The sequence below is a fragment of the Equus caballus genome, chromosome 26, assembly GCF_041296265.1.
Source record: "Equus caballus isolate H_3958 breed thoroughbred chromosome 26, TB-T2T, whole genome shotgun sequence".
Lineage (NCBI taxonomy): Eukaryota > Metazoa > Chordata > Mammalia > Perissodactyla > Equidae > Equus > Equus caballus.
The window spans coordinates 36,274,297-36,301,310 of NC_091709.1; the positions used below are offsets into that span (position 1 = coordinate 36,274,297).

The following is a 27,014-nucleotide window of genomic DNA, read 5'->3' on the forward strand; positions in this document are numbered from 1 at the left end:
TCAATAAAGCTTTATTTATGGACACTGCAATTTGAATGTAAGTTTCACAGGTCATAAAGTCTTCTCTTTTTTTTGTATCAACTATTTTTAAATGTAAAAGCCATTCTTAGCTCATGAGCTGTACAAAAACAGGCAGCAGGCTGGATTCGGCCTGCCACCTGATTTTGTAAATAAAGTATGGTCTGCAAAGCCTAAAATATTTACACTCTTGCTCTTTAGAGAAAATGTTAGCCAACTCCTGGTTTAGAGTTTAAAACCGCAGCACTAGAAGTGGTACAAGCGATCAACCAGATTACCCAGCTGTCCTGTGGGCAAGGACCCAGTGGAGTTACCCTTCAAACCATTGCAAAAAATGCATCCTACCGTATTGGGGAGGAGGGCCCGGTGAGGGAGCAGAGGAAAGAGGCGTTCAGGAAACTGAGATTCCTGACGGGAGAGCTGGTGATGAGTTCCTTTAGAAGGCTCCCCCTGGTGACAGGAGGCTTAGAGTATAATAATGATGGTGTAATGGCGATCTTATATGCCCACTACGAACGAGCTCTCCCTGCCTTATCTTACTTCGTCATCACATCAATACTGCAAGCAGGTGTGTGGAGATGAGGCAATGGAAGGCTGACAGGCTAAGTCTTGGGGCCCAGGTCACATGAGAGAAAGGGCTGGAGCTGACTTAGTCGTGGGGAAATCAAGAAATACTAGCTGTTCCTTCAGAAACCTGAGCAATGACTGATATGGGAGAAGGCATTTCTCTGTCAGTCCCCCAGGTCCCAAGGGTGAAGGGCCCATCAGAGGGATGCAGAGAATGGTGGGTGTGGATTGGGGGGCCTCTCCCTCAGCAACCAGCCCAGTCGCCCGGATGGGGAGGGGTCTGCAGTCTTGTTTGTTTTTTAAATTCGGTTTGTCTTAGTTCATTCAAGGTGCTAGAGCAGAAATACCACAGATTAGATGGCTGATAAACAACAGAAACTTATTTCTCACAGTTCTGGAGGCTGAGAAGTCCGAGATCAAGGTGCCAGCAGATTCGGTGTCTGGTCAGAGCTGGCTTCCTGGTTCACAGAAGACCTTCTGGCTGAGTCCTCACATGTCAGGAGGGGCAGGAAGTTCTCCGAAGCCTCTTGTATAAAGGCACTAATCCCATTTGTGAGGGCTCCACCCTCATGACCTAATCACCTCCCAAAGGCCCCACCCCCAAATGCCATTGCATTGGGCATTAGGGTGTAAATGTGAGTTTTGGGAGGATACAAACATTTAGCCTACAGCAGAGCTGAAATTCACATGAAGTCAAATTAGCCGTGTTAAAGCACACTACTCAGTGGCCTTTAGTACATTCACATTCACAATACTGTGCAACCACCACCTCTATCGAGTTGCACAACATTGTCAGCCCCTGAAAATAAACCCCCTACCCATTAAGCGGTCCACTCCCCACGCCTCCCTCCCTCCAGCCCCTGGCAACCACCGATCTGCTTTCTATATGGATTTGCCTATTCTGGAAAGTTCATCTAAATGGAATCACACAACATATAGTCTTCTGTGTCCTGCTTCTTTCACTTATCATGATGTCTTCAAGGTTCGTCCACGTGGTAGCATGTACCAGTATTTCATTCCTTTCTATGGGTGAATGATATTCCATTGTATGAATATACCGCATTCTGTTCATTCATGCATCTGTTGGTGGACATCTGGGTTGTCTCCACTTTTGGTTATTGTGAATAGCGCTGCTGTAAACACTTGTGTATTTTAACAGCAGTGAAACTTCACACAAAACAGCAACCACAGACAGAGTTGGTGAGAAAGTCCATAGTTTCCATTCAACAGAGGGAAGGGGGAATCAGGGAAAGTGAGTCAGAACGACATCCCCTCTTTCACCTCCCGCTTCTGCCAGTTTCAAAATGACCTTCCCTTACTCTGACCCCCTAGAAGGTGGGAGTAGGGGATGGGTCAGGAGAGATGTCATACACACAGTCCGAGTTGGTTTGGGCAGAGGCTGAAATTCTCTGGACGTCCAGGTACCTGAGTCCTCCATACTGTGGGGTACTGGGAGACGTCGATGGGGTTGGGGAGGACGCGTTTTAAAGCTGTCGTTAGAGATAAATCTTTTCTAGGTCACAGCAGAGGAAGAAGTGAACATGTGGCTCCATTGTTTAACTTTTTCATGAGGAGTTTGTTCTCATTGAAGAGAATCCTTGTCCTTTCATTCCCTGAGCCCAGCAAGGAACCCTTTGGTCTTGTCCCAGCTCCCAGAGCAGCCTCTCCCCATTGTCTCCACTTCCAATTCCCAAGCTGTGTGTCTCCTTGGCTCCGCGAACACAAATACCGTCCGTCTGATGACCGTCTTCTTGGGGCTGAATAGAACGTGGCAGCTGAAGGGTTTTCCCTTATCTGAATCTCCCCTCCACCCCCCACTCAGGTGCACACCCCTCCCAGGACCCCCAAGGAGGCAGCTGGAGGGCAGCCCTACCAAGTCAGGGCTCAGTCTTTGGCCGGAGCAAAGGCAGTGAGTTGTTTATTTGCATTTTCTGAGCCCGAAAGAAGAATGCCACGTTCTTCTCATGGACAGAGCCTGAGAGCCCTGCTGAGAGTGTGTTTGGATGGGCATCAAGCCCAGGAGGAAAAGGACCGGACCAGATTTGCATGAAGAGTTGCCGATGGAGCATGGGGCTCGAGGAAGCTCCCGGGTGGCAGTGCACCCAGGGAGCGCGGGGCACACATGGGCTGCTGTTACTCAGCTTTGTGCATCTCTGGGTGGCAGTCAGCCCACTGTTTCCAAGCTGTGGGGTCCCAGAAGTCCTGTGAAAAGAGGCCAGCTCTCCGTGGAAGTTTGCACATGTCGCTACCTCAGTAACTTGCTGCTAACTTTCAAGACGTGAGCCGCGTGCTATAAAATTCAGCCCTTCTGGATCCCCCAAGCTCGTGAGCCGGGCTGCTGGCGTTTTGGAGAAATGGAACACTTGCTGCCGCTTTGGGGAGAAACAAGGTACACCCAGGGCCCAAGCAAGCCCTGGGAAGGCCCAGGAGCAGTCCCAGCGTTGACCCCACAGATGGGCAGGCAGTGCACGATGCTGTGCCCATCCAGATCCCTGGACCAGGGCACGCGCCCACCCCAGCTGCAGTGAGGGGAGGCTGAGAACTGCCTACAGGTGGCCTCTTCTGCAGAGAGTTGCCGTCGCACCATTTTGTCTTAGTCCATTTGGGCTGCCGTAACAAAATGCCACAGGCTGGGTAGCCTATAGACAATAGGAATTTATTTCATACAGTTCTGGAGGCTGCAAGTCCAAGCTCAGGGGCCAGCGTGGTGGGTGAGGGCCCTTTCCTGGTTCATAGCCGGGACCTTCTCCCTGTGCCCTCACACGGTGGAAGGGACAAGGGAGCTTGCTGTGGTCTCTTTCATAACGGCCCGAATCCCATTCATGAATGTTCCGCCCTCATAACCAATTCACCCCCCCAAAGGCCCCACCTCCTAATACCATCCCCTTTTGGGGTAGGGATTTCAACATATGAATTGGGGTTCGGGGCACCCAAACATTCAGACCATAGCAATTTTTTTACAACCATTTCTTCTGAGAGCACTCTTTCAATCAATCTCTCATGCAAGAATCTCCATCTTGGGAAACTGACCTATGACATCCAACGTGAGGGGTCTGTGGACCTGGAGGTACGTGCTGGTCCCGGTCTTCCCACAGTGCTGGCACAGTGTCACTTGCAGCCTCAGTGGGAGCCAGACGGAAGGAGCGCTGTGGACCCTCCCCACAAGCAAATGGTGTCAGGGAAGCCAGCCATGCACACACCCGGCATCTGATGAGTCTTGGGCCAGGGTGCCCCCAAGCCTGCCGCAACCCTTCTCCAGGGGTCCCTGGATACCACTTCTTGTTCCCAAGTTACCTGGGGCACCAAGGCCAGGTGCTGAGTCCTCCCTGGCAGGTGGGAGAGCTGACTGAGTGCTCTCATCCACTTTCCCCAGGGCTGGTCCCACTCCTGGAAGCCCACATTGTCTAGTGGGGACTTCCTGGAAAGCACCCTACTCTCTGCCCCCACCTTAGACCTTGGAAGGCTGATAACAGCCAGACTGGACATGGGTCTGCCCAGCCCTAGACTCGGGGTTTTCTTCCCACTGAGCTGCGTCTACTCTGATTTGGTTCTAGGTTGGTCTCAGGATGACCCATCTGTGCCCCAGTTTCCTCCTCTGTAAAATGGGCATAACACTAATATCTCCCTCCTAGTGGTGTTGAGAGTGGCTGTGCTTCACACATAACAACCGTAAATGTCAGCTTTCATCATTCATTATTTCTTCCTCCTGAAGGGCAGCATCCAGCAGGCCCAAGGCTGCACCATTTATACTGTGCTTATGGCATCTAATGGAACTCAAGGGCAAAATCAGAATAAGCTGCTGAGAGAGGGCACAAGGCAGCCCCCCAGGCCTGCTAGGGAGAGGAGTTTGTAGAAGAGGAGTGACTTTGCAGAGCTCAGAGGAAAGTGTCAAGGCCTGACCTTCCTTGAATTCTTCAGCCAAGTGCATTGTGAAATCTCCCACACATGGATTTAAAAGGCCATGCCCAGTTTTGGCAAGGTAGTTATAAACCCGGAACTATGGTCATTTGGTTTTCAGAAGCCCATTGTAAGCCTGACCACCAGTGCAGAGCTGGCCAAACTCCATCCCAAGACTGATGGTAGCCTCAGAGACTAAATCCTAAATAAACACTCCAACAAGATGCCCTGTCGACTGGAAGCCATACCGAGCTATAGCTGAAAGTGAGGCAAGAAAGAGCCATGATAACCATTAACCACATAAGGAGAATTCAGGAAGCTGGCCAGTAATCCGAGATCACCCATTCTTTTTAGGAATTTCAAATCAACGGGCACCTCCTCTGTGGGGTGCAGCGCCAGGCTCCCCGGAGGATGAATGAGATGATATCCAGTCGTAGATGTTGACGATCTGTGGCCACGTTGTCCAGTTCGGAGCCACTAGCCACTCGTGGTTATCTAAGTTTAAATTTAAATCAATAAAGTTTAAAAGTCGGCTCCTCAGTTGCAATAGTCACATTCTAAGTGCTCAGTAGCCACATGGCCAGGGGCTACTGTCGTGGACAGTGAGGATGGTTCTGGGGACAATGCTGAGCTTGTGTATTAAATCAGACACAGAGACATGAGCCCAACTCGCTGTCATGAAATGGAGCAGGTATGTCCCTGGACCTCACCAACCAAGGGTGTAATCAGATGAGAATCCCAGATGTAGGAATGTGGGACCCCAGCACCACCTACTCCCGCCTCTGCTCACCTTCCTGGGGATGCCCCTGTGTGTCCCTAGTCATCCAGCCCCGAGGCCACTGTCTTCCTGGTGTGCCTTGGTGCTCAGGCCCACAGCCAAAATACAGCCTAACCTTTGTGGGCTCTGACCCACCACAGAGCCGTGGCCTCAGGAGTCCTGTCACCTCCCCCGCCCTGGCCGCACACAGCCCATGGCTCCTTTTTGCTCCGCAGCACACATCCTGGCTGATATCCTGCAGCAGCTGCTGCCGCCAGCACTACTGTGGGCACCACTGCTGCTGTTAATTCCCCTTCCTTGAGAAGAGTGGCTACCTAGAAGAGCTGGGCCCCTTCCTCCTGACCCAGCAGGCTAACGGCATCCCCAGGATCGGTCCAGAGAAACCTCAGGCCAGGTCTCCCCACTTCCCAGGCAGCACTGGCTGGGACCCCCATGAATACTCCTCTTCCTCTCCCTTCAGTACCTTCCATCTCTTCACTGAACCCAAGAGCAAGTTCAGCAGAGGCCCTTTTCTTGATCCTTCGGAGGTTTTAGCTTTACAAGACAGAGAGTAAGAGTGACAGTAAATGGTCAAACCAAGTGGCCCTGGGAACACAGAGAGATGCTCCCACCTAGTGGGCTGGGGGAGGTTTGTTGGAGAGAGTGCTCAACATGGTCCTTGGGGAAGGTGGGGAAAGGCAGCAGCAGCAACAGGCCAGGAGGTGGGAACAAGAATGGCAAGTCTGGGAATGAGGAACAGCCACAGTGAGGGGGTGCCATGGGAAATAAGGCTAACAGGGTGCAGGACACCAGGTGATGAGCCTGTATTCCAGGCTCCGGGACTTGTCTCATGTCCTGACTATAAGGATGGCATCACCCACTTTGGGCAGCATCTGTCCATCTCCCAGAAGCAAAAGGGACTCAGAGCAGGTAAGGGACTCACCTGTTCAGCCCACCCACAGCCCGTAACAGGCTGGGCCTGGCCTGAAACCTAGGTTGTCTGATTCTTGGAATAGTAATTGCTCCTGATTTTAAGGTTGCTGATCACTATCCAGTTAGTCTTACTATCTTAGAAATGACCAAATTACATCTTAAATCTGTTGGAGAAATTAAAATCAACGCTCTTAGGAAGCTATTCTGGTGACTGACTCACGAGGGTGCTTTAAGATGCAATTAACATTGCCAATGCAAAATGTTTATCGAGAGCCTGACACATTATTTCTAGCAGATCCCTTTTAGGAAAGGTTCCCAATCTTTACCTGAAGATTGCTCACAGCCTAATTGCGTTTCTTTCCGATTGATCCAACAGAAAATCCAATTGGGAATTTATCTCAAGGTGAAATGCCGCCTTCCTGCTTTTAGGCAAACTGCCGGGGATATGTGAGCTCAGACTACAGGACTCGGCCAAACAAAGAGAGGAAGGCTGGTCACTTCCCATTGTGGGGGACATAGTAATTCCATGTACTTTCTCTGTTCCAATGCATGACTCCTGGATTGAGTCCTTTCAAGAAAAGAAAAATAGACCTTGTCATTTCCTATTGTTTCAAAGACAGAATTCAGCCTGGGAAAGATGAAGGCAGGAGGAAGAGTGGTGTTGAGATGAGTAAACACCATTCTGACCCGGAAAACGCTCCATTCGTTTCCAAGGAAGGGAGGGAGCTGCGGGGAGAGGCATGTGTAAAATCATGACGTTACCTCCTTAAAAGAGAGAAAGGAAAACGTTTTGAACTCGCTAACAATGAGCTAGCAGGAGGATGTGTTACTAATCTACGAAGAATTTGCAAAGGCAGTGAGTCGCCTCCCACTCCGAGCTGCCGAACTTCCTTCCGAAGAACTTGACCTCTGATTGTAAAGGCACCGGACCCTGGGACAGGAGGTGTGTGTGGTCAGCGGGAGGGGAATCACGCCAACAGCCAGGCTCGCCTCCGCCCAGCTTTCTGTTAACTCCGTCTTTTCTGCGTCGCTCATTTCATGCACGTGGAAAACTTCTTTTCTCGTTGAAGATGACTTGGGAAGAACCCTGGCTGTTCTGGAAGATGCAATGTACTGTGTTTTTAAATGAAGTAGATCTGTATGTACCGACTGAAAAAGTCTTGAAGTCATATTATTAGATGAAAAGTGCAAATTGGAAAATAATGCATAGATTATGATACCGCTTATGTAAAAGACAAACTAAAACTGTATGTTTCTGTGTGCGTATAGAAATCTGCAGGTCTGCTCCTAACGTTTGCAGGGTCTGAGACCAGAAGTGGAGACTCTTACGCAGCACACAGCCAAATAATGAAATGTTATACATCGAGCCCCCCAAAACTACATAAAACATGTTCTCTCTCCTCCCTTGACAAATATACCTTTATAGTGACCTTGAAGACCAGGTTCAAAGCTAGAATTCTCAGACTCCTCAGGATGTCTTTCCAAGATGTGGCTGCACATATTGGGGAGGGGGTTGGGGGAGGGGCCTCTGCCTCTGGCCCCTGGCCCACCTTTCTCTTTCCACTCCACCTCTGTCCCTCCCTGTGAGGGGCCTCACATTCATACATATGGTGTGGACAACATGATCTGTGTGTCCCACCATCCCCCCAAACAGCCACCACTCCTTTGACATAGCCTGGGACCAAGGATGTCACGTCAGCTTCAAGGACAGTCTCTGGGAGATTGCCATGCTGGCCCTGGAACTGATGCTGTGTCCTGGATAGCTGAGCAATTACCTTCACTGTACAGGATCAAAATTTTTTTTTTTTTTTTTGCAGGGAAAGATTCACCCTGAGCTAACATCTGTGGTCAGTCTTCCTCTTTTTTTTTCTTCCCCGAAGCCCCAGTGCATGGTTGTATATCCTGGTTGTAAGTTCTTCTAGTTCTTCCATGTGAGCTGCTGCCACAGCATGGCAACTGACAGGTGGGTGGTTGTGGTTCCACAACCAGGAAATGAGCCCCGGCTGCTGAAGTGGTAGGTGCTGAACTTTAACCTCTAGGCTGTCAGGGCTGACTCTCAAAACAATCAGTTTTTTTTTGTTTGTTTTTTCTTGCCTAGGAAGATTCGCCCCAAGCTAACATCTGTTGCCAATCGTCCTCTTTCTGCTTGAGGAAGATTCACCCTGAGCTAACATCTGTGCCAATCTTCCTCTAGTTTGTATGTGGGTCACCACCACAGCATGGCCACCAATGAGTGGTGTAGGTCCATGCCCAGGAACTAAACCCGGGCTGCCAAAGCAGAGTGCACCCAGCTTAACCACTAGGCCATCAGGGCTGGCTCTCAAAACAATTTTGTAAATCTTTGTCATAAACCTATTGACTACACTTTCTCCAAAGAGGGAGGCTAAGTGGAACCAGAAGCAAAATCCAACACAGAGCTCAATCCGGTGCTACAGTCAAAGCGCCTCAAAGACTGCCGGTCTAGAAGCATAGCCCCAAGTTCATTCTACCTTCATCACTCATTAGCTATTGACTTTGGGTGATTTCTTAACCTCACTGGCCCTCAGTTTCCCCAACTGTAAAATGTACACGATGATAGCACATACCTCTTGGGGTCACAGGGATGTATCAGTAATTTAGTAATGAGGAGCTGCTGAAATTCAACATGACACGGGGAAGAAAGTGGATCTTCAAAGAAGCACAAAGTAAAGGATGTGGTCAAAGACAAAAGGAATAGGAAATTAACAGGAACTTTTTAAACAAAGAGTTTTCTCACCAATAGAAAGATCACAGAGGGATCTCTGGGCTGAGACATTTTAAACGTCCTTCTTTCTTTAAGCGTTCCTGGAGACCCTATCCATGTCAGCCCCTCTATGGTTTCCTCTGGGAATCTCCCATCCAGCATGGCCACACAATTTCCTACCAGTCTTTGAGGCCCATCTCAGACACTGCTGCTCCATGAACCTTTCCAGATTCCTCCAACTAGGGTATGACACATGCTTCCTTCAAATTCTGACATTATTTTCTTTCTACCTCTCTTGGGTCATTAGCCAGGCACAAGCTAGGCTCTTGGACTTCAAAGAATAAGACATATTCCCTCCCCTCAGGAGGTTCACAATCAAGCAAGAGATGGTAGACAGGTGCAATATAGACTTTGAAAAACATGCGATGGAAAAGTAATAGCAATGTTGGTAACTTTTGTTGTGTGTCAGGTGCTGACTCTGTGCTCAGCATGACACAATGGTATTCACCAGTGAAGCCATCTAGTCTTGGGCTTTTCTTTGTGGAATTTTTAAGTTACTAATTCAATCTTTTTACTTGTTATAAGTCTATCAGATTTTATATTTCTTTTTGAGTCAGTTTCAGTAGTTTGTGTCTTTCTAAGAGTTTATTTCATCTAAGTTATCTAGTTTGTTAGCAGTGTATTCCCTTATAATTCTTTCCTAGTTCTGTGAGATCTGTAGTGATGTCCCCTCTTTATTCTTGACTCCAGTAATTTGAGTCTCCTCTCTCTCTCTCTCTGGTTGATCTAGCTAAAAGTTTGTCAATTTTGCTGTTCTTTTCAAAGAACCCACTTTTGGTTTCGTTCACTTTCTCTATTGTCTTTCTATTCTCTATTTCATTTATTTCCACTTAAATTGTTATTATTTGCCTTTTCCTGATTGCTTTGGGCTTAGTTTGCTCTTCTTTTCCTAGATTCCTAAGGTGGTAGGTTAGGTTATTTATTTGAGATCTTTCTTTCTAAATACAGGCATCTATAATTATAAATGTCCCCCTAGGCACCACCCTAGCAGCATCTCATAAGTTTGGTATGCTGGCTTTATTTTCATTCATCTCAACGTATTTTTTAATCTTCCTTGTTCTTTCTTCTTTGAACTATTGGCTATTTAAGAATTGTTTAATTTCCACTTATCTGTGGATTTCCCAAAATTCTTTCTGTTGTTAATTTCTAATTGAATTCCACTGTAGTCAGAGAGCATATTTTGTATGATTTCAATCCTTGTACATCTATTGAGACTTGTTTTATATCATGCAAATGGTCTATTATGGAGAATCTTCCATGTGCACTTGGGAAAAGTGTGTGTTATGTTGTTCTTGGGTATAGTATTCTATAGATGTCTAAGTCTAGTTGATTTATAGTGTTTTTCAAGTCTCCTACCACCATGTTGGGTTTACCTAGTTATTCTATCCATAATTGAAAGACAAGTATTGAAGTCTGAAACTATTATTAGCAAATTTTGAATATTATTGTCTATTTCTCCCTTCAATTCTGTTGCATTTCACTTCACGTATTTTGAGGCTCTATTGTTAGCTTCATATATGTTTATAATTGTTATATCTTCCTGCTCAATTAACCTTTTTATCACTATAAAATTTCCTTCTTTGTTCCTACTGACAGTTTTTGTTTTTAAGTCTATTTTGTCTGATATTAGCAATAGCCCCTGGAGCCCTGCTACTGCTGCAGCTTGCATAGTATATCTTTTTCTATCTTTTACTTTCAACCTATTCGTATCTTTGAATATAAAGCGTGTCTCCTGTAGAGAGCATATAGTTAGATCATGGTTTGTTTTTTTATGTGGTCTGTCAGTCTCTGACTTTTGAGTAAATTGTTTCATCCATTTCCCCCATTTCCATTTAATCTCATTATTGATATTGTTGGATTTACATCTGCCAATTTGCTATTTTCTAGACTACTCATGACTACTTTATTTTTCTATTCCTCCTTTACCACATCATTTTGTCTTAAGTGAATATTTTCTAGTGTGCAATTTCCATTTCTTTAATGAATTTAACTATACATTTGAGGGTTTTTATTTGTTTGTTTTTTTAAGTGGTTTCCCTGCAGGTTACATCTTAACTTATCCGGATCCACTTCAGATTTATGATCATTTAATTTCAGTAAGTTATGGAAACTTTATACCTGTATAACTCCATTTCCTACTCCCTTTTCTTGCTATTATTGTTAAACATATTATGTCCATATATGTTACAAACCCAACTATATATTGTTATAATCACTACTTTATATACTACATTTAAAGACAACTCTTTTAAAGAAGGTAACAGAAGAAAAGAAAGCACAAATATATTTATTGGTTTCTCTGTATTAACCTTCTTAATTACCATTTTTTATTTCTTCCTATGGATCCAAGTTAGCATCTGATGTCATTTTCTTACTACAATATAGCTTCATTCCCACCCTCTCCTTCGTGTTTCTATTGTCAAAATATCACATTTATGCATGTTAAAAGCCCAGCAATACAATTTTATAAATATTGGTTTATGCAATTGCTTTTAAAGTTAGCTAAGAGAAAAAAGAAAAAGACATGCAAATATACTATCTTTTCTATCTTTTGTCATTACCTGTATAGTTACTTTGCTTTGGCACTTTGTTGTGTTGGTGGTAGTGGTGGTGTGTGCGTGTGTGTGTGTGTTTAAACTATTTGGTGTCGCTTCTTTCAGCCCCAGTTAACCTTCTTCAATATTTTCTTGTAAGACACGTCTGCTAACAATGAATTATCTCAGTTTTTGTCTGTGTGGGAGTGTCTTCATCCCACCCTTAGTTTCAAAAGATCACTTCCACATCCTCCTCTGAAGCTCCTGAATTGGTGTACCTAGTGCGTGGGCACAGCATTCGGGAGCCCCAGGGATGCGTGTGTTCCCAGGACGCCTCTTCTTAGCTGCCTCTTTCCCTGATTCTGTTAGATTTCTGGCTGGTCTGCCCTCTCACTTGTTGCTACTAGTATGGAGTTACCAGCCCATGATTGCTTAATGCTCGATCACCATTGTTTCAGCAATGCCCTAAAGCATGAACTTCTCTAGGCTCTCTTCCAAACACAGTCATGCGTCACTTAACGACAGAGATACATTCTGAGAAATGCATCGTTAGGCGATTTCATCATTGTGAGAACATCAGAGCGCACTGAAGGGGAACAAAATCTGCCACCCCAAAATGGGTCTCTTTAACATGAAGACTATTTTAGGCTGATTACTTTTAAGAAAGAAAAAACTCAAAAGTTTTTCTTGTTACCTCCCCCTTAACTGCCCCAAAGAATTCCGATTTAACAAAACCCTGTCTCAGGAAGCGAGTTACACCTTAGCATAACATGAGCTAGCTGTTAGGGAAGAACATAGAAAAGCCTGTTGGATGGGCTCCCCTCTGTGTTCTTCTGTTTCTGTGTGACCTAACAAACACTTGTTTTCCAAATATTTTCTTCTTTTCACTTACCTGTGAACTACTTTCCTTCCCTTTGAAGTCCCTGACTCTCCCCACCACCAACATCTTTTGTCTTTAGCTGAGGGTGGTATTTAAGGTGAGGGCTTCAGCCATTTTGATGAGTTACTCAGTTTTTCTGGGTTTCGCCAATGTATACATGTTATTAAACTTCTGTTTGGTTTTCTCCTGTTAATCTGTGTCATGTCACTTTAATTTTTAGACCAGCCGGAAGAACCCAGAAAAGTAGAGGAAAATTTCTTCCTCCCCTTCAGTACTTACACAAACCTAGATGGTATAGCCTACCACACACCCACGCTATATGGTACGAATCTTATGGGACCACTGTTGCATATGCAGTCCATCACTGACATTGTTACGTGGTGCATGACTATAAAGTCAGCATCTTTAGGCACAGCTGTGGAGCTCTCATCCTTAAGATCTGCCTCTCCCTGTGGGAAGACCCTTTCTGCCACAGTGGCCCACTTGTCCAGGACACCTGTTCTATGAGAAGATGCTAAAGGAGGGCTGGTGGCTCTTGGGTTTCTCAGCTTGCCCTCTTGGTGTGGAACTTCCGTCCTACAAGCAAGCCAGAGTGGGAGCAACTGAGGCGCAGTATTCCTGACCTGCCATGCCCATGGCAGAGCCCACATCTTAAAAATGGGAGCCCCTATCCCCTCAGCCTTGTCTGCCCAAAATAGCACATCTGCAACACAGGGCTGGTGGATAAGGGATGCTGGCAGCCTGCCTGTCCTGGGGCGAAACCGTAGCCTTAAACTAGGGCCTGAGGGGAGAGGGGACCACTGTCTTCCTGGCCTCAGCTGCCCCAATAGAGCTGTCCTATGGAGCTGGATGGCCCAAGAGCCACAGATTCTCGCTGTCCTTACCAACATTGACTAGTTTTCTTAAAAAGTGTTTTTCCATTGACTGTATGCCTTTAGGGTAATTTCCAGAGACTTTAAATTATTTAAAAAATTATTTTTTTTTCAAATAATTTTTACCAGTTATATGGTTGCTTCACTAGGAAGAGCATTCACGGAGCTCTTCATGAAGCCCCTGAAGACAGGATCTATGCTGTAATGGGTTCTGGAACTCCAACAGTGTCTGGCATTGAGCCACATATACAGGGAACTTGATACACATTTGTGGATTGAAATGCTTCCCAGTTGGTTCTTCAGTCACAGTTATGCCCGTGGAGCAGGGGCAGACCCACACGCAAGTCTTCTACCCATCATTTCGCTTCTCTTGCCCAACATTTGGGCATCAAGGGGCTGAATCCTCGGAAGATACCAACCCCCCTGGGAGGAACTCGAGACTCAATGGCTCTTCACCTGCTCCCTCTGGGTCAAAGTCAAGACTCAGTGGAATTCAGTGTCCCATGCAGTGCTGTCAACTTAATGATTGCTACCAAAAGGAAAGAAAGAAAAAAACCATGAAAATGTTCCTAACCTTTCTTGCAAAGAAATTTAGAAGTCACGAGGTCCATCGAATTTTTTCTCAGCCTATTACATACAACATGTAGGAGTATTTATGAGTATGAACTTTCTCCTTCTCTCTCTCTTCCTCTGCTCACCCTACAGCACTAAATCCTGGAAGCGTATGTCTATAGCAGTTACCTTCTCTGTTTCTCATATAGCAGGTCCTGAGGAGCCCAGCAAGGAGAGAGACAGAAAAGGCCAAGAATACCGATGGCTTACTGCGGAAGGGCCATTGTCCATGGGTGACCTGGAGCTATTTTCAGACTGTCTAATGGAAATCATACAGGGACCCACCATCTGGCTGTAAGGGCTAATGAAAATATTAAGTTACTTTGCTTTGGGCTGGAATGATCTCAACTCTGTTATCTCATACTGGAAAGAAGGATGATCAGGAAGTTACAGATGTCTTTAGTTAATAAAAAATGTGAAAATAAATAGATTATTCCTAACGCTGTTTAACAACGAAGTCTTTCAAAATATGGGATCTGTGAGGGGAAAACCCTGAAAGAGGTTCTTGGTGGTGAAGCAGCCGTGCGCCCCTGACTGGTCTGGATAAATGGCACCCCTGCAGCCCACCTCTACATCTCCTCCATGACATCCTTTGCCCTCTCGGCTCTGGGATCGGAGCTCACATCCGTGTTGACTCAAACTGACAAAAGATTAGTCATGACCAACTTTGGATCAGGAAGCACTGGGTCATCCCCAGATTCTGTGGCAACCTCCCAGCTCCACAAAAGGCACCGACTCCCCTTCTCTCCCAGACCCAGAGCAGGCCTAGCATCCTATTCTCTCTTCTTTTGGCTGAGGCTGTGTCCATCCATCCCTCTGTCAATTCGTTCATCGTTCATTCATTCTCCTGAGCTCCACTCTATGCTGGGCATTGCGCTGGGCGCTGGAAATGGGGGACAAAATGTGGTCCCTGCCTTCAGGGGCTTCACGTTCTGGTGGGGGCAACAGACATTAAACACATAGATGCAATAAAAGCTACAACTACCAACTGTAAGGACTGAAGAGAAGGCACAGGGCACAGTAAGAGAGAGAATTAGAGAGAGGCTCTCACTGACACTGTTGGCCCCGGGAATGCATCCTGGGGCAGTGATTGACCCTGGTCTCTGTTCCTAGCCCACCTGTCCACTGGGCATTGATAATGGGCCCCCAGGGCCCAACATGGAGACAGTGGAGGAAGTCATCGCTCTCTGTCCTGAACCTCAAATCTTCCACAGGAGGGCAGGCACCGGCTCTCTAGGTCAGAGTCAGAGTCGTGGGGTCCTGGTCTCAGAAGCTGGGTTTCCTCGTGAAGGAGCCAGGGGTCGTGTCGCAGAGTCTTCAGTCCCTCTGAAGGTGCCCCTGGGGGACACCACACCCTCTTACATGCCCAGCACAGACAGCATTAGTTAACCACTCCAGACCAAGGGCAGCAAGACCATCGGTGTGGAGGGGAGGCAGGACGGGGGCTAGCACTGCAGCAGGATGAGAGAGGGGGCTTCGCCTGCACCTGAGGGAAGGTTGGCCTGGGGAGGGAAGGTCGGATGGAGTCTCTGCCAGCAGCTGAGCGGGCGGAGCGGCCTGGGCTCCTTTCACGTTGGGGCCTCAGGATGTCATCCTGGGAGCTGTTCCCCTGCCTCGCTGCACCTGGCTCTTCTGTTTCACACCAGGTCAACCTCAGGAAGGGCTGGGAGTCGGTCTTCTGTCCCTGGCGCACGCTCAGCTCTGGAGAGTTCAAGGGCAGCAGTGCTTCTGGCCCCAGCCCTGAGTCAGGTTCCCATGCAGACTCAAGTCAGGTGTGGCTGAGACCTCGAACCCTGCGCCCTCTTTCCAAGGGAGAGCTGGCCCAGGGTCCAGGGAAGCTCCAAGCAGCCAGCGCCTGCCCTGGGCCCCTCTCTGCTCATCTTGGGGCTCCCTCCCTGTAAGCTGCCCCAGCAGAGACACACCCCAAAAGCAAGGGCCCTGGCCCTCTGGTCCACAGCAGGCTGGGAAGGTCACAGCAGAGCCCAGAGGGGAGACTGTAGAAGGCTGTCACGCGCCAGGCTGGCCAGCCCTGGGCAGTGGAGGGGCGGCCAGCCCAGGGACAAAGACAGGCAGGGGTCCTGGTGGCCCCCAAACACTCCTGCTCACAGCCTCTCAGAAGCAGCTCCTTGGTTTGGCCACCCCCAGCCTCTGCACCCCAGCTTCTCACCCTGTGGGCAGATGCCTGAGGTTACCTGCTCTGGGTCAGCCTGCCCACGCCACCTCTAGAGAGTGGAAGAGAGGAAGAGGAAGGAGGTAAAGCGCAAGATTCAGGACAGGCTTGCAGATGGGTCTGGGCTTTCTGGAGGCGTGAAGCTGAGCCATCTTCATCTGCTTGGCTTCCTGCCCCCTGACTCTCAGGCCAAGGACCCCGAGCACCAGGGGCCAGGCGTGGCCATCAGCCAAGGGCATTGGCAGCCCCTGCCCAGGGCTCTCCGACACCGGTTCAAGATGTCCAAAAGGACAGATTCCAAAAGCCCACTCAAGAGGCGCTGAGTCCGAATCTCCGAGCACGGGGCCCAGGGATCTGCATTCCCAGCACAAGCTCCCCTGGGGTTCAATGGGAGAGACTGGCCTGGGCCCTGCCTGGGCTTCCTGGGCCCCATCATCTTCCTGCTCCTCTCTCACAGCCCAGCTCCCACATGTGGGCTGTTTGTTGCCCTGTACGGAATTCCTTCCCTCTGCCCCAACCATCTTCTCTCCACTCTCCTCCAGCCATCTCCACCTTGTCCTGCACCCTGAGCATCGTCACCCGTCTCCCCTGCCCTTCGACTTCCCACTGGGCTCAGCCGGTAGGGAGCCCCGGCAGCAGCTGAGAGGGAGGTCAGGAATTTATTCTCCCAGCATCTTTCTTGCCAGGTCACCCTGGCTGGCCGTGTCCCCCATCCAAAACCCCCTGCCCCTCCACAACAGCCCGTGTCAGAGCCTCACTTTCCCTCTGGGCTCCATCAGTCACGCTCATCCGTCAGGCCTGGTACCAGCTGCTCGTTGTTAAAGGCCAGCCACCACACGAGGCCTTACGATCCCCTCCCTGCTGCCCTCTCCTTTGCAAACAAACTTGAAGTATTCCAAAGTGAATATGCCACCTGCTTCCTGTTGGGGCCCCACTGTCACAGTTCCCTGGGACTCGTCCTAGCCCAATGCCCCCTTCAGGCTACTGGGTTCCTGCTGGGTTCCTCCTTCAAGGCCAGGACTGGGGTGACCCTCACAGTGAGTGGGCCCCTCCTTAAATTCTGCACCCCAGGCACCGCCCTTGCTTTATCCGAGTCTCAGCCTTGTTCTCCTTCCCTGTGCCACCTGTCCAGGTCCTTGCCAGCATCTCTCCCTCCGGTTCTTGCTGACTGACAGCCTCACCCGTGTGACACCTGGATCTCCCCAGCTTGCCTCTTGTTGCCCCACCCCGAGCGTCTGTGGCTGGGTGGTCATGCCACCAGCCTATTAAAATGTTGAACTTCTTATCCTGAAGTGTGGGAACTCTTAGGGGGCCACAGATGCTCTTCCAGAGGTCGATGAATCCCCTGAAGCTTCAAGCAAAAGTTTGCGTATGTGAGACTGCGTGTATCTTCATGGCTTTCTTGTGGGACTGTGACAAGGATCAAAGGAGAAAATAGACATGACATTGGCTTCGACAACTGCTAAGTGCTTACGAATACCAGGTATTACTATCATTATAGCAATATTGGAAAATGTTAGCATAGTCTCTCTGTGTCAACAGTGTTCGTGAAACTCCTGCTGGAGCTTGCCACAAGATCAGCACAGCATGTGAGTGGGCAGCAGACCACAGCTTTTGTCATTAGAATAAAAGACGGGACTTCCGGAAGGTGAGGTGGAACAGGCCATTCACAGAGGTGTGGGTCTGCTTAGAGAACGGTGCAGATTCTGGAAATAAAGAGTGTACATGGGTGCAGGAGAGAGCAAGAAAGGAGAGACCCAAAGGCTGAGGACGTAACCGCAGAGCGGATTTGCTGCTGGGCAGAAAGGAAGCATAAAGGCAAAGCAGCCGACGCTTCCAGCTGCGCCCTTTGGCTCCTTGGTCATGATTGGTGTCAGGCAGCCCCCAGGACTCTTCTTCTCCACTGATCCAAGGGTCCCTGGCGGGGACAAGGGGGCAGGGGAAGGTGGGGTTGGAGAGTCTCTAAGGTGACTGTGCAGGAGATCCTGGCCTGGACTCACACGTGGAAGAAGGCCTGGGGGAGAGGAGGCTGAGGACAAACTATGGGCTCCCAGCTGGTGGCAGTCAGCAATTACCTGCCCCACGCTCAGCACTGGGGACAGAGTCTGCAAAGGCACTTGATGTGATTGCAGACTGGGCACCTGTGGAGGCTGGTCGTGCTGGGCCCTGGCCTCACCTCGTGACATCTCTCTCCCCCAAATGCGTGCACACACACACAAGCATGCACACACATGTGCACACACTCCTCTTTGCGTGTTTACCGTGACAGTTCTCTCTAGTACAACGGCTACTTATTACGCGCTCCTTTGCGTCAGGATCAGCATTAGGAATATTAATGTAAGAAGGCGAAGGTCCCACCTTCCGGAAGCTCACAGCCAGTGTGTGGCCCGCGGTCGTCCACAGCTGCCTGGGTCTTACTCTGGGGCTGCTCGAAGCCTCTGTTGCCACAGCCTCAGCCCTGGTCTCTGTCCTCTGCTTTATCAGTCCCGCAGGGGACAGGAGGTTCCCAAACAGTTTAGAACTGGGGTGGGAATCAAGTTATTTCTTTAGCCCTCTAAAATTCCTGCACTTGGCGTTGCATACAATTCTTGTTTTATTTTATTTTTATTGAGGTTATATTGGCTTGTAACATTGTATAAATTTCAGGTGTATATAATTATAGTTCAGTTTCTGTATAGACTGCGTCGTGCTCACCGCCAATAGTCTAGTTTTTATGCGTCGCCATATACGTGTGCCCCTTTACCCCTTTGCCCTCCCTTTCTCTCTGGTAACCACCAATCTGTTTTCCTTATCCAGGTGTTTATTTGTCTGTTTATCTTCCACACATGAGTGAAATCATGCAGTATTTGTCTTTCTCTGTCTGATTTATTTTGCTTCACATAATGCCCTCAAGATCCATCCATGCCGTCTTAAATGGCGTGATTTTTGTCTTTTTTTGGCTGAGTAGTATTCCGTTGTATATATTTACCACATCTTTATCCATTCATCCATTGATAGGCACTTGGGTTGCTTCCATGTCTTGGCCATTGTGAATAATACTGAGATGAACATAGGGATGCATAAATCTTTTTGAATTATTGATTTCATGTTCCCTGGATAAATACCCAGTGGTGGAATAGCTGGATCATATGGTAGTTCCATTTTTAATTTTTTGAGGAATCTCCATCCTGTTTTCCATAGTGGCTGCACCAGTTTGCACTCCCACCAGCAGAGGATGAGGGTTCCCTTTTCTCCACATCCTCTCCGACACTTGTTATTTCTTGTCTCGTTAGCCAATTCAACTTCATAGCGCATCTACATCCACAGTTCCTAACATAGATGTGCTATGAAGTCGAGCTGACAGGGGATTGGGCCGGCTGGGCTGGGTTGAGTAGGGTTTGCGAGCACATCTCGTATCCATAATAATCTCATCTAGGGTGACCCACCATCCTGGGTGCTGGGGACCGAGGGGTTTTCTACAATGCAGGACTCTCAGTACTAAAACCAGGGTGTAGAGCCAGTCCTGATGGCCTAGTGGTTAAAGTTCGGCATACTCCCCTTTGGTGGCCAGGGTTGGGTCCCCAGCCGTGGAACCATACCAGCTGTCTGTCAGTAGCCAGGCTGTGGCAGCGTCCCACATAGAAGAACTAGAAGCACTTACAACTAGGATCTACAACTACGTGCTGGGGCTTTGGGGAGAAGAAAAAAGAAGAGAGAGAGGAAGGTTGACAACAGACGTTAGCTCAGGGAGAATCTTTCCCAGCAAAAACAATAACAATAAAAAATTAAAAAATTAAATAAAACCAGAGTGTAGTCCTGGGCAGTTGGGATGGGTGGCCACCCCCATTCTCGCCTCCCCTCTGACTCTGCCGTGCTGAACACCGAGGGCTGTCAGGACAGAAATCTCACCTCGCAGTAACCAGCCACGGGGTTCTAAATCTCGTTTTCCTTAAATCCCTGTCTCTAAGAAATATTATAGCGTTTACTCCTTTTCATTTTATAAGACATGTTGAAAAATAGCCATTCATTTCTAAATCCCTCTTTTCAGTCACTTTTAATATTCTTTTGAAAAGAAAGAAAAAGAAAAGGCAATTGGGACTAAAACTTCCCATACTTGGACTAAACCCAAAGGTGAATATTTCAGCAAGATTCATTCAAGGTCTTGAAAGTCAAGTGTGCGAATATAAAATATACTTTTTCAGTCTCAGATAATGCCCTTTACTGCACTTGGATGGCTGAACTACGAAATGTCGGGTTGACATATTCAGTGCCCCCAAGAATGTGACCCTGGAAAAAAAGAAAGGAGAATGTGGCGGCTGTGGAGGCGCCGGGCCCCTGGGGGCCTGCCGAGGCCGCCCCAGGCTGCTCGCCTGAACCTGGGTTCTGGGAGGGTCCCGTCCACCGGCCTCACCCTGGTAAGGCTCCATCTTATTCCACTGTGACTTTTCCTGCTCACGGGAGGCTGTTCAAACTGTCCTTCACAAGCACAGCTGTCATCTGTCTGTTTCAGCTTCAGTGCCTCATCCCTGGTTGATTTCATTTCCTTTGGATAGATACCCAGTAGTGGAATAGCTGGATCATATGGTATTTCCATTTTTAATTTTTTGTGGAATCTCCATACTGTTTTCCATAGTGGCTGCACCAGTTTGCATTCCCACCAGCAGCGTATGAGGGTTCCCTTTTTTCCACCCCTGATTCCAGCACGGGGGTGAGCCTGGATCCCACACGAGGTGGCTTCATGGGCGGGGGTGGGAGGCAGGATCTATCAGCGCCTTCAAATTCCAGTCGTATCAACGCTGAGACAGAGCGTCGTGTTCTCCCTCTCACAAAGGAAACTGGGCTCCCATCCTTCCGTATGCTCGTGTGTTCCTTCCAGCAGACTCATTAGCTGTTTGAAGGACAAACACACAATTGTCTCTGTGTGTATGTATGTGTGCATTGCATGCATGGGTGCGAGCACATGTGTGTATGTGTGTGCATGCACGTGTGTGCACATAGTGCATGTACGTGTGTTCATGTGTGCACATATGTGCAGGGGTGTGTGCCTGTGGGTGTGTGCTTTCTCCCTCAATCCTTAAAACCACATTTCAAAGTGACCAGGGTGTGAGGTGTTGTTTCCACTTTGCAGGTTGACGTCTACGTAAGTTTGAAGGGAGCCCAGCCAGTGTAGGGGTCAGTAGAGTAGATGCTGGCCTCAGTTGACCTGAGTTCAAACCCCACTTCACCACTTGGTAGCTGCGTGACCTCAGGTGGCTTGCTTGGCCCCTCTGTGCCTCTGTTTCCTCCTCTGGAAAATAGAAATCCCAGGAGCGCCACCACAGAGGGCTTTTACAAGAAGTAGGTGAGGTCAGGAGAGCAAAGTGCTCGCACAGGGCCCGATGTCAGAGCGCCAGGCACCATAGCCGGTGGCCATTGCGGCCTGAGGACCCGCCAGGTTGTTCCAGCCCTGACAGGGTGCTCCCTGCCACCTGCTCTCTGTCACTCTGCTTGTTGAGAAAAACCTGGCTTTGGTTGAGAAGGCAAGAAATTTTCCTTTCTCCGCTCTCTGTTCACCAGGAGGTGGTTCACTCACACAGAATTCACAGGAAGTTTGAATGAAGGGAAGATGGGGGTGGGGGGTGGGGAGCTGGAGGATGGAAGAGAACCTGGCTAGACCCTGGGCTCAGAGCCCTTCCTGCCTCCTGTGTGTTTCCCTGGAGAGGGCGCGGCTCACCTCACCTTGTGCCCCGTCAATGACTCCCTCCTGGGCAGCGCCAGAGCCTGCCCATCCCCCCCAAGGCCACAGCCCATCACCTCCCCACTGCCCAGCCCCCCAGCGCCCTGCAGGGGGCAAGGAGGAGAGACCTGGCAGGGAGAAGATCACAGGAGGTAATGTCTTTTTAAAATCCCATATTCTCACACTCATCTAGGCAAACAGTGAAAGCAATATATTTGTGTACAAAAAAATCTAATTCGATATGCCGGGCTGTGTAATTCCTACCCATAAAAAATATAAACATTGGCATAGCAGCATTATTCACAATAGCTATTCCATAAAAGGTGGAAGCAACCCAAGAGTCCATCCACAGATGAATGAATAAACAAAATGTGGTCTGCCCATACACGGGAATATTATTCAGTCTTAACAAAGAAGGAAATTCTGACACATGCAACAATATGGATGAACCTTGAGGACATTATGCTGACTGAAATAACCCAGTCACGAAAAGACAGACACTCTATGATTCCATTTATATGAGTTCCCCACAGGAGTGAAATCCATACAGACGGGAGGCAGCATGGGGGTTCTAGGGGCCGGGGGAGGCAGGAATGGGGAGTTAGTGTTTAATGGGTACAGAGTTTTAGTTTTGCAAGATAAAAAGAGTTCTGGAGATTGGTTGCACAACGATGTGAATGTACTTAACGCTACTGAATTGTATACTTAGAAAAGGTTCAGATGGTAAGTTTTACGTTACGTGTATTTTACCGCAATTCAAAAAATACATATAAACATTGCTATTCATGCTTATGAAATTAAGCTAACAGTGAAACCGAATACTTGTGTGAGTCGGCCCATGCTTGGCTCAGGCTCCCCAGCCACCCTCAGCCCTGCATTTATTTCAATGCCTGAGTTCGTCCTCCTGGAATGAAGGCTGCAGCCCATTCCGCCCTGCGCTGAAGCCGTAGGGGGAAAACCCACACACGAGGGCACCTGTGTACAGACAAAGGAGACGGGGTGTGGGTTGCACAGGGACACAGCGGGTGTCGAGGGGACAAGGGCCCTAGGTAGGAATAGGAGTATGAAGCGGTGCAGACAATATCACCATACGATCCAGTAGTCGGGCTTCGTGGCAGTTACCCAGAGGAGCTGAAAACTTACGTCCACAAGCAAACCTGCACACAGGTGTTTATAGCCACTTATTCATAATTGCCAAAACGTGGAAGCAACCGCAATGCCCTCCAGCAGGTGAATAGACAAATACCGCCCACCGACCAGGCACATCCACACTGGACTATTCCACGAGGGAGAAATACATCCCAATTGTGTTCAGCCAACAAAATGCTAGTGTTTGTGACATTGCTCTAACTAATACACCATGATATCTTTTTTTATATAAAACACCAGATCCACTTTTCTTTTCTTTTCTTTTTTTTTTTTGGTAAAGAAGATTGGCCCTGAGCTAACATCTGTTGCCAATCTTCCTCTTTTTTTTTTTTTCCATCCCCAAAGTGCAAACACATAGTTGTATATCCTAGTTGTAAGTCATTCTAGTTCCTCTATGTGGGATGCCGCCTCAGCATGGCTTGATGAGCGGTGCTAGGTCCGCGCCCAGGATCCGAACCGACAAATCCCAGGCCACCAAAGCAGAGTGCGCAAACTTAACCACTCGACCACAGGGCCGGCCCCTGGATCCACTTTTCTGAGGACACACCCGGGACATGTTGCTCACATATATCAATGTTAAGCATGACATTAGCTCTTCTTCCTTCTTTATCATGTTGAGAAAGTGTCCTTCATCTCATGCACTAGCAAGAGCTGTTTTTGTTTGTTTGTTTTATCAAGAATGGGTATTGATTTATCAGATACCTTTGCAGTTGTGTAAATAATAAGATTTGTCTCCTTTGACTCCTTAAGGCAATATGTCACATTACTATTTCCTAAGGTTGAAGTAGCCAAGCATTCCTAAAAGCCATGTGTCCGTGGATATAGTATCTTTTTTTTACGTGCTGTTGAATCCAAAGGAGTCTTCAGAATAAAGTAATAGATTGAGGAATTCTTTAAACGTGATTTGTGAGTTTTAATTTTCAACTGAGGAAGCAAAAAGTGGAAGAGACCCTTCTGACAACCAAATTCGTTACTGGACAGAGAGGATTTGTCCTCAGACGGGGACCGATATCACGTGGGTGTGGATTCATGGATGCTGCTGTAGGGAAACTGATGATGTGGGAGACGGAGGGGAGACCTGCCAGAGCTGTGTCCTTGGTGGGGCAGAATCGTGGGAACCAGGTGGCGGCTTTGGCGGGAGCCTGGACAATCTGTCAACTGAAATGGGGGACAGATGCCTGCTGAGGGGGAGGTGGCGGTGGGAGCACGTGGAGCATCTCTCTGATGGGGGCAGCTGTTTCCTCAGTGAATTAGGAAGCAGGGGAGGCTGGGGAGGAGGGCAGAGATGTGGTGAGAGAGGAGGGGTGACAGTGGCGTTGAACAGAGGAGTCGAAGGAGCTGGGCTATCTGGGCCCCCTTCCCTGTGACCGTGATTGCGGGGTCCTCTCCGCCATGCTACTCTGGAATGTTGGTTTTTGAGGAAGATTAGTCCTGAGCTAACATCTGCTGCCAATCCCCCTCCTTTTTGCTGAGGAAGATTGGCCCTGAGCTAACATCCATGCCCATCTTCCTTTACTTTATATGGGGGACGCCTGCCACATCATGGCTTGACGAGCAGTGCATAGGTCCATGCCTGGGATCCAAACCCACAAACCTCAGGCCGCTGAAGCGGAACATGTGAACTTAACCCCTGCGCCACCAAGCTGGCCCCATGGAATGTTGTTTTTAGTGATGGTTGGGGTTTTGCAAAACAAGTTTGCCAAAGTGGAGTGTGGGAGCTGACTGGGCCTGTTGGGGTGGTTTAATGGCGCCCTGAAGTCTGTAAGGGGGGTTCAGATGTTGGAGCAGTGAGAGGGCAACAAAAAGTACTGGACAAAGACCCCGGGGGGTTGAAGGCGTGTCAGAGGCAAGGTTTTTAGGGAGGAGAGAAGAGTACGATCTAGAAGCAACCAGGACACCTACCCCGCCCCATCTAGGAATTAGGGGTGTGGGAGAGAAAGCAGCCCCTCAGGATCCTCAGGGGAGATCCAGGCCTTAGATGGGACAGAGGGAAGGAGACAGTTAATGGGAGGGTGAGTGACGGGGGATTTTGTAATGCGCCCCAGTATCCTGGAGGCTGAATGGAAGGATTCGGGAAGAGGGGGAGGCTGGGAAGTGGGGTTGGGATGAGAGACCCCAGCAGTCTTGGGCTTCTTGGGACCATCAAAAATGGGGACAAAGGGCATGATAGGACCACCCAGGATGGCCCCCAAGCAGATCACGGGCACGCGGAGCCGTGGACCCTCTCCATTCTTGTGACGTTTCTCATTCAACAACTTCCTATTGAAATTGACCTTGTGGCAGCCTGGACCTGGCTGGACCCATGCCTGACGGACGTCTTTCCTCAGGGAGGCTGTGTCCTGAGACTGAGGCCGTTATGCTCTGGGTCTGGCATCTCCCTCGGTCCAAGAGAACTCAGTTCTCACTTGGCTTCTGGAGGATTTGACTCTCTTCGAATCACGTCTCCTGAAACTGTGAATAATAATGGAAATTTTGGAACTCTTTCTCTGGGCCACACTAAGTAAGTGCTTTTACAAGGAGTAGTGCATTTAGTCTTCACGGCAGCCCCAAGAAATGAAGCACCATCATCATTCCCATTTCACAGAGGAGGAAACTGAGGCAGACAATGTAAAGTAGCTCGCTCGGATTTCGCAGCCGGCAAGTTGTATGTCAGGATTGGAGCACAAGCCCGTGGTCTTCCCCCCTGGTCCTCTGCCTGCCGCCATCACAAGCAAGCACCCAAACAGCCCAAACTGACACGTGGCTGCTCCAGAAGGGGCGCTGCTCAACTGCCCCAACTCCGAGGTTAAAAAGATTCTTCTTTTGATTCAAAAATTACTCCCTCATCCTCCCCCGAGAGTCGCCCATTCAGCGAGCAGCTTCTTTTTCTTCTCTCTCAGCGCTCACTGGTTGATTGGTGCTTGAAGCAATAACTTACCCTTTAGAGCTGCCAGCAGAAAACACTCAGTGGAGGAACAGAGGAGGCTGCCAGGTTGGATGTTGATTCTGGAGCAATCAGCGGTTCCCACGCTTGTCAATCTGACAGCCAGGGCCACAGCGTCTGGCTCGTTTCTCCTTTGGAGAGTGGAGCTCACAAAGACCCCTGAAGCGTTGCTCTGTCTGTCTCTGGCAGCGGGTGCCCCTCAGTCTTTCCACGCTCCGGCACGAGGCATCGCCTCAGTCATGTCTTGGTTTGCAAGAGCCCAAGGCAACGTTATCCATTCTGATTCCGGTTTCTCTTCTTTACATTAAGCGTTGCGGGAAGGAGGCATAAGTGTGGAGAGAGGAAGAGATGCGTTGTGTCGCCGTACCCATTAGATTGGGTTCATCTGCAAGTAACCAAGTTCTGAAACTAGTGACTTGATCAGTATCGAAGAACACACATCGGCAATCTTGAGCGGTATGGTAGCCGCTGGAGTCACAAACCCAGGCTCCTTGTATCTTGTTGTTCTGCTATATGTGGCTTTCTTTTCCAAGGTCATCTCATAGTCCAACATGGCACTGGGGCAATCCAGCTGGTCACTGCAGGAGCCCCAACAATGTCGCAGAGCGCTGAGTTCAGGACTCGGCCCATGCCTCATTAATTCAGACCAGTTATTTGAAGTGTCCATGCATAGCCCATTGTCCCTAGGCTCAGTAAGCTGCCCATGTAGGAGGGGTCTCAGTGGGTCACACATCCACTTAACCAGGAGCATTTGTGCTGTGCACAACCTGAACAGCTGTGCATGGCAGCCCTGATAAAGAGGATATAGACTAGGAGCTGGCATCATGTTTCCTGATCAACAGTCCAGACAGACGTGAGTGATTATTTCCCAAGGACAGGGAGTACTTTGTACTCCCGCCCCACTGGTATGTGCCCCTCCCTCCCACCTGCCAAGCTGGAGAGGACGGAGCAAAGCAGTGAAGGACGTAGGTTCAGAAGTAGCTAAACCTGGGCTCAAGTCCTGACTTTCCCCTTCTTTGCATCTGAGCAGTTTATGGACCCTTCTGAGACTCAGTTTCTTCATCTCCAAAGTAGGAATCACAACACCGACCTCAGGATTCATACGAAGATTCAAGGAGAGATAACCTTTGTGTCGTAGTCAGAATGAGGTTCAGCTTTGAGAGGCAGAAAAACCCCAAGATGCAAGTTTATTTTCTTCCCGCACTCAGGAAGTCAAGAGCTGCGT

General features: G+C 48.7%; 1 protein-coding gene across 3 annotated transcripts in view; it reads left to right on the top strand.

Moving 5' to 3' along the window:
- Positions 1–27,014, top strand: part of EVA1C (eva-1 homolog C) — a 117,741-nt gene that overhangs the window by 84,232 nt on the left and 6,495 nt on the right. For 2 of the 3 annotated variants that reach the window (XM_023630021.2, XM_070252508.1), the window contains exon 8: positions 14,002–14,292. The exons of the other annotated variant lie outside the window; for it this stretch is intronic. In XM_023630021.2, the coding sequence (XP_023485789.1) occupies positions 14,002–14,150 (149 nt within the window). In that variant the 3' untranslated portion in view covers positions 14,151–14,292. Of the gene's footprint in view, positions 1–14,001; positions 14,293–27,014 lie in introns of those variants that run through there. 3 annotated transcript variants of the gene reach the window in all.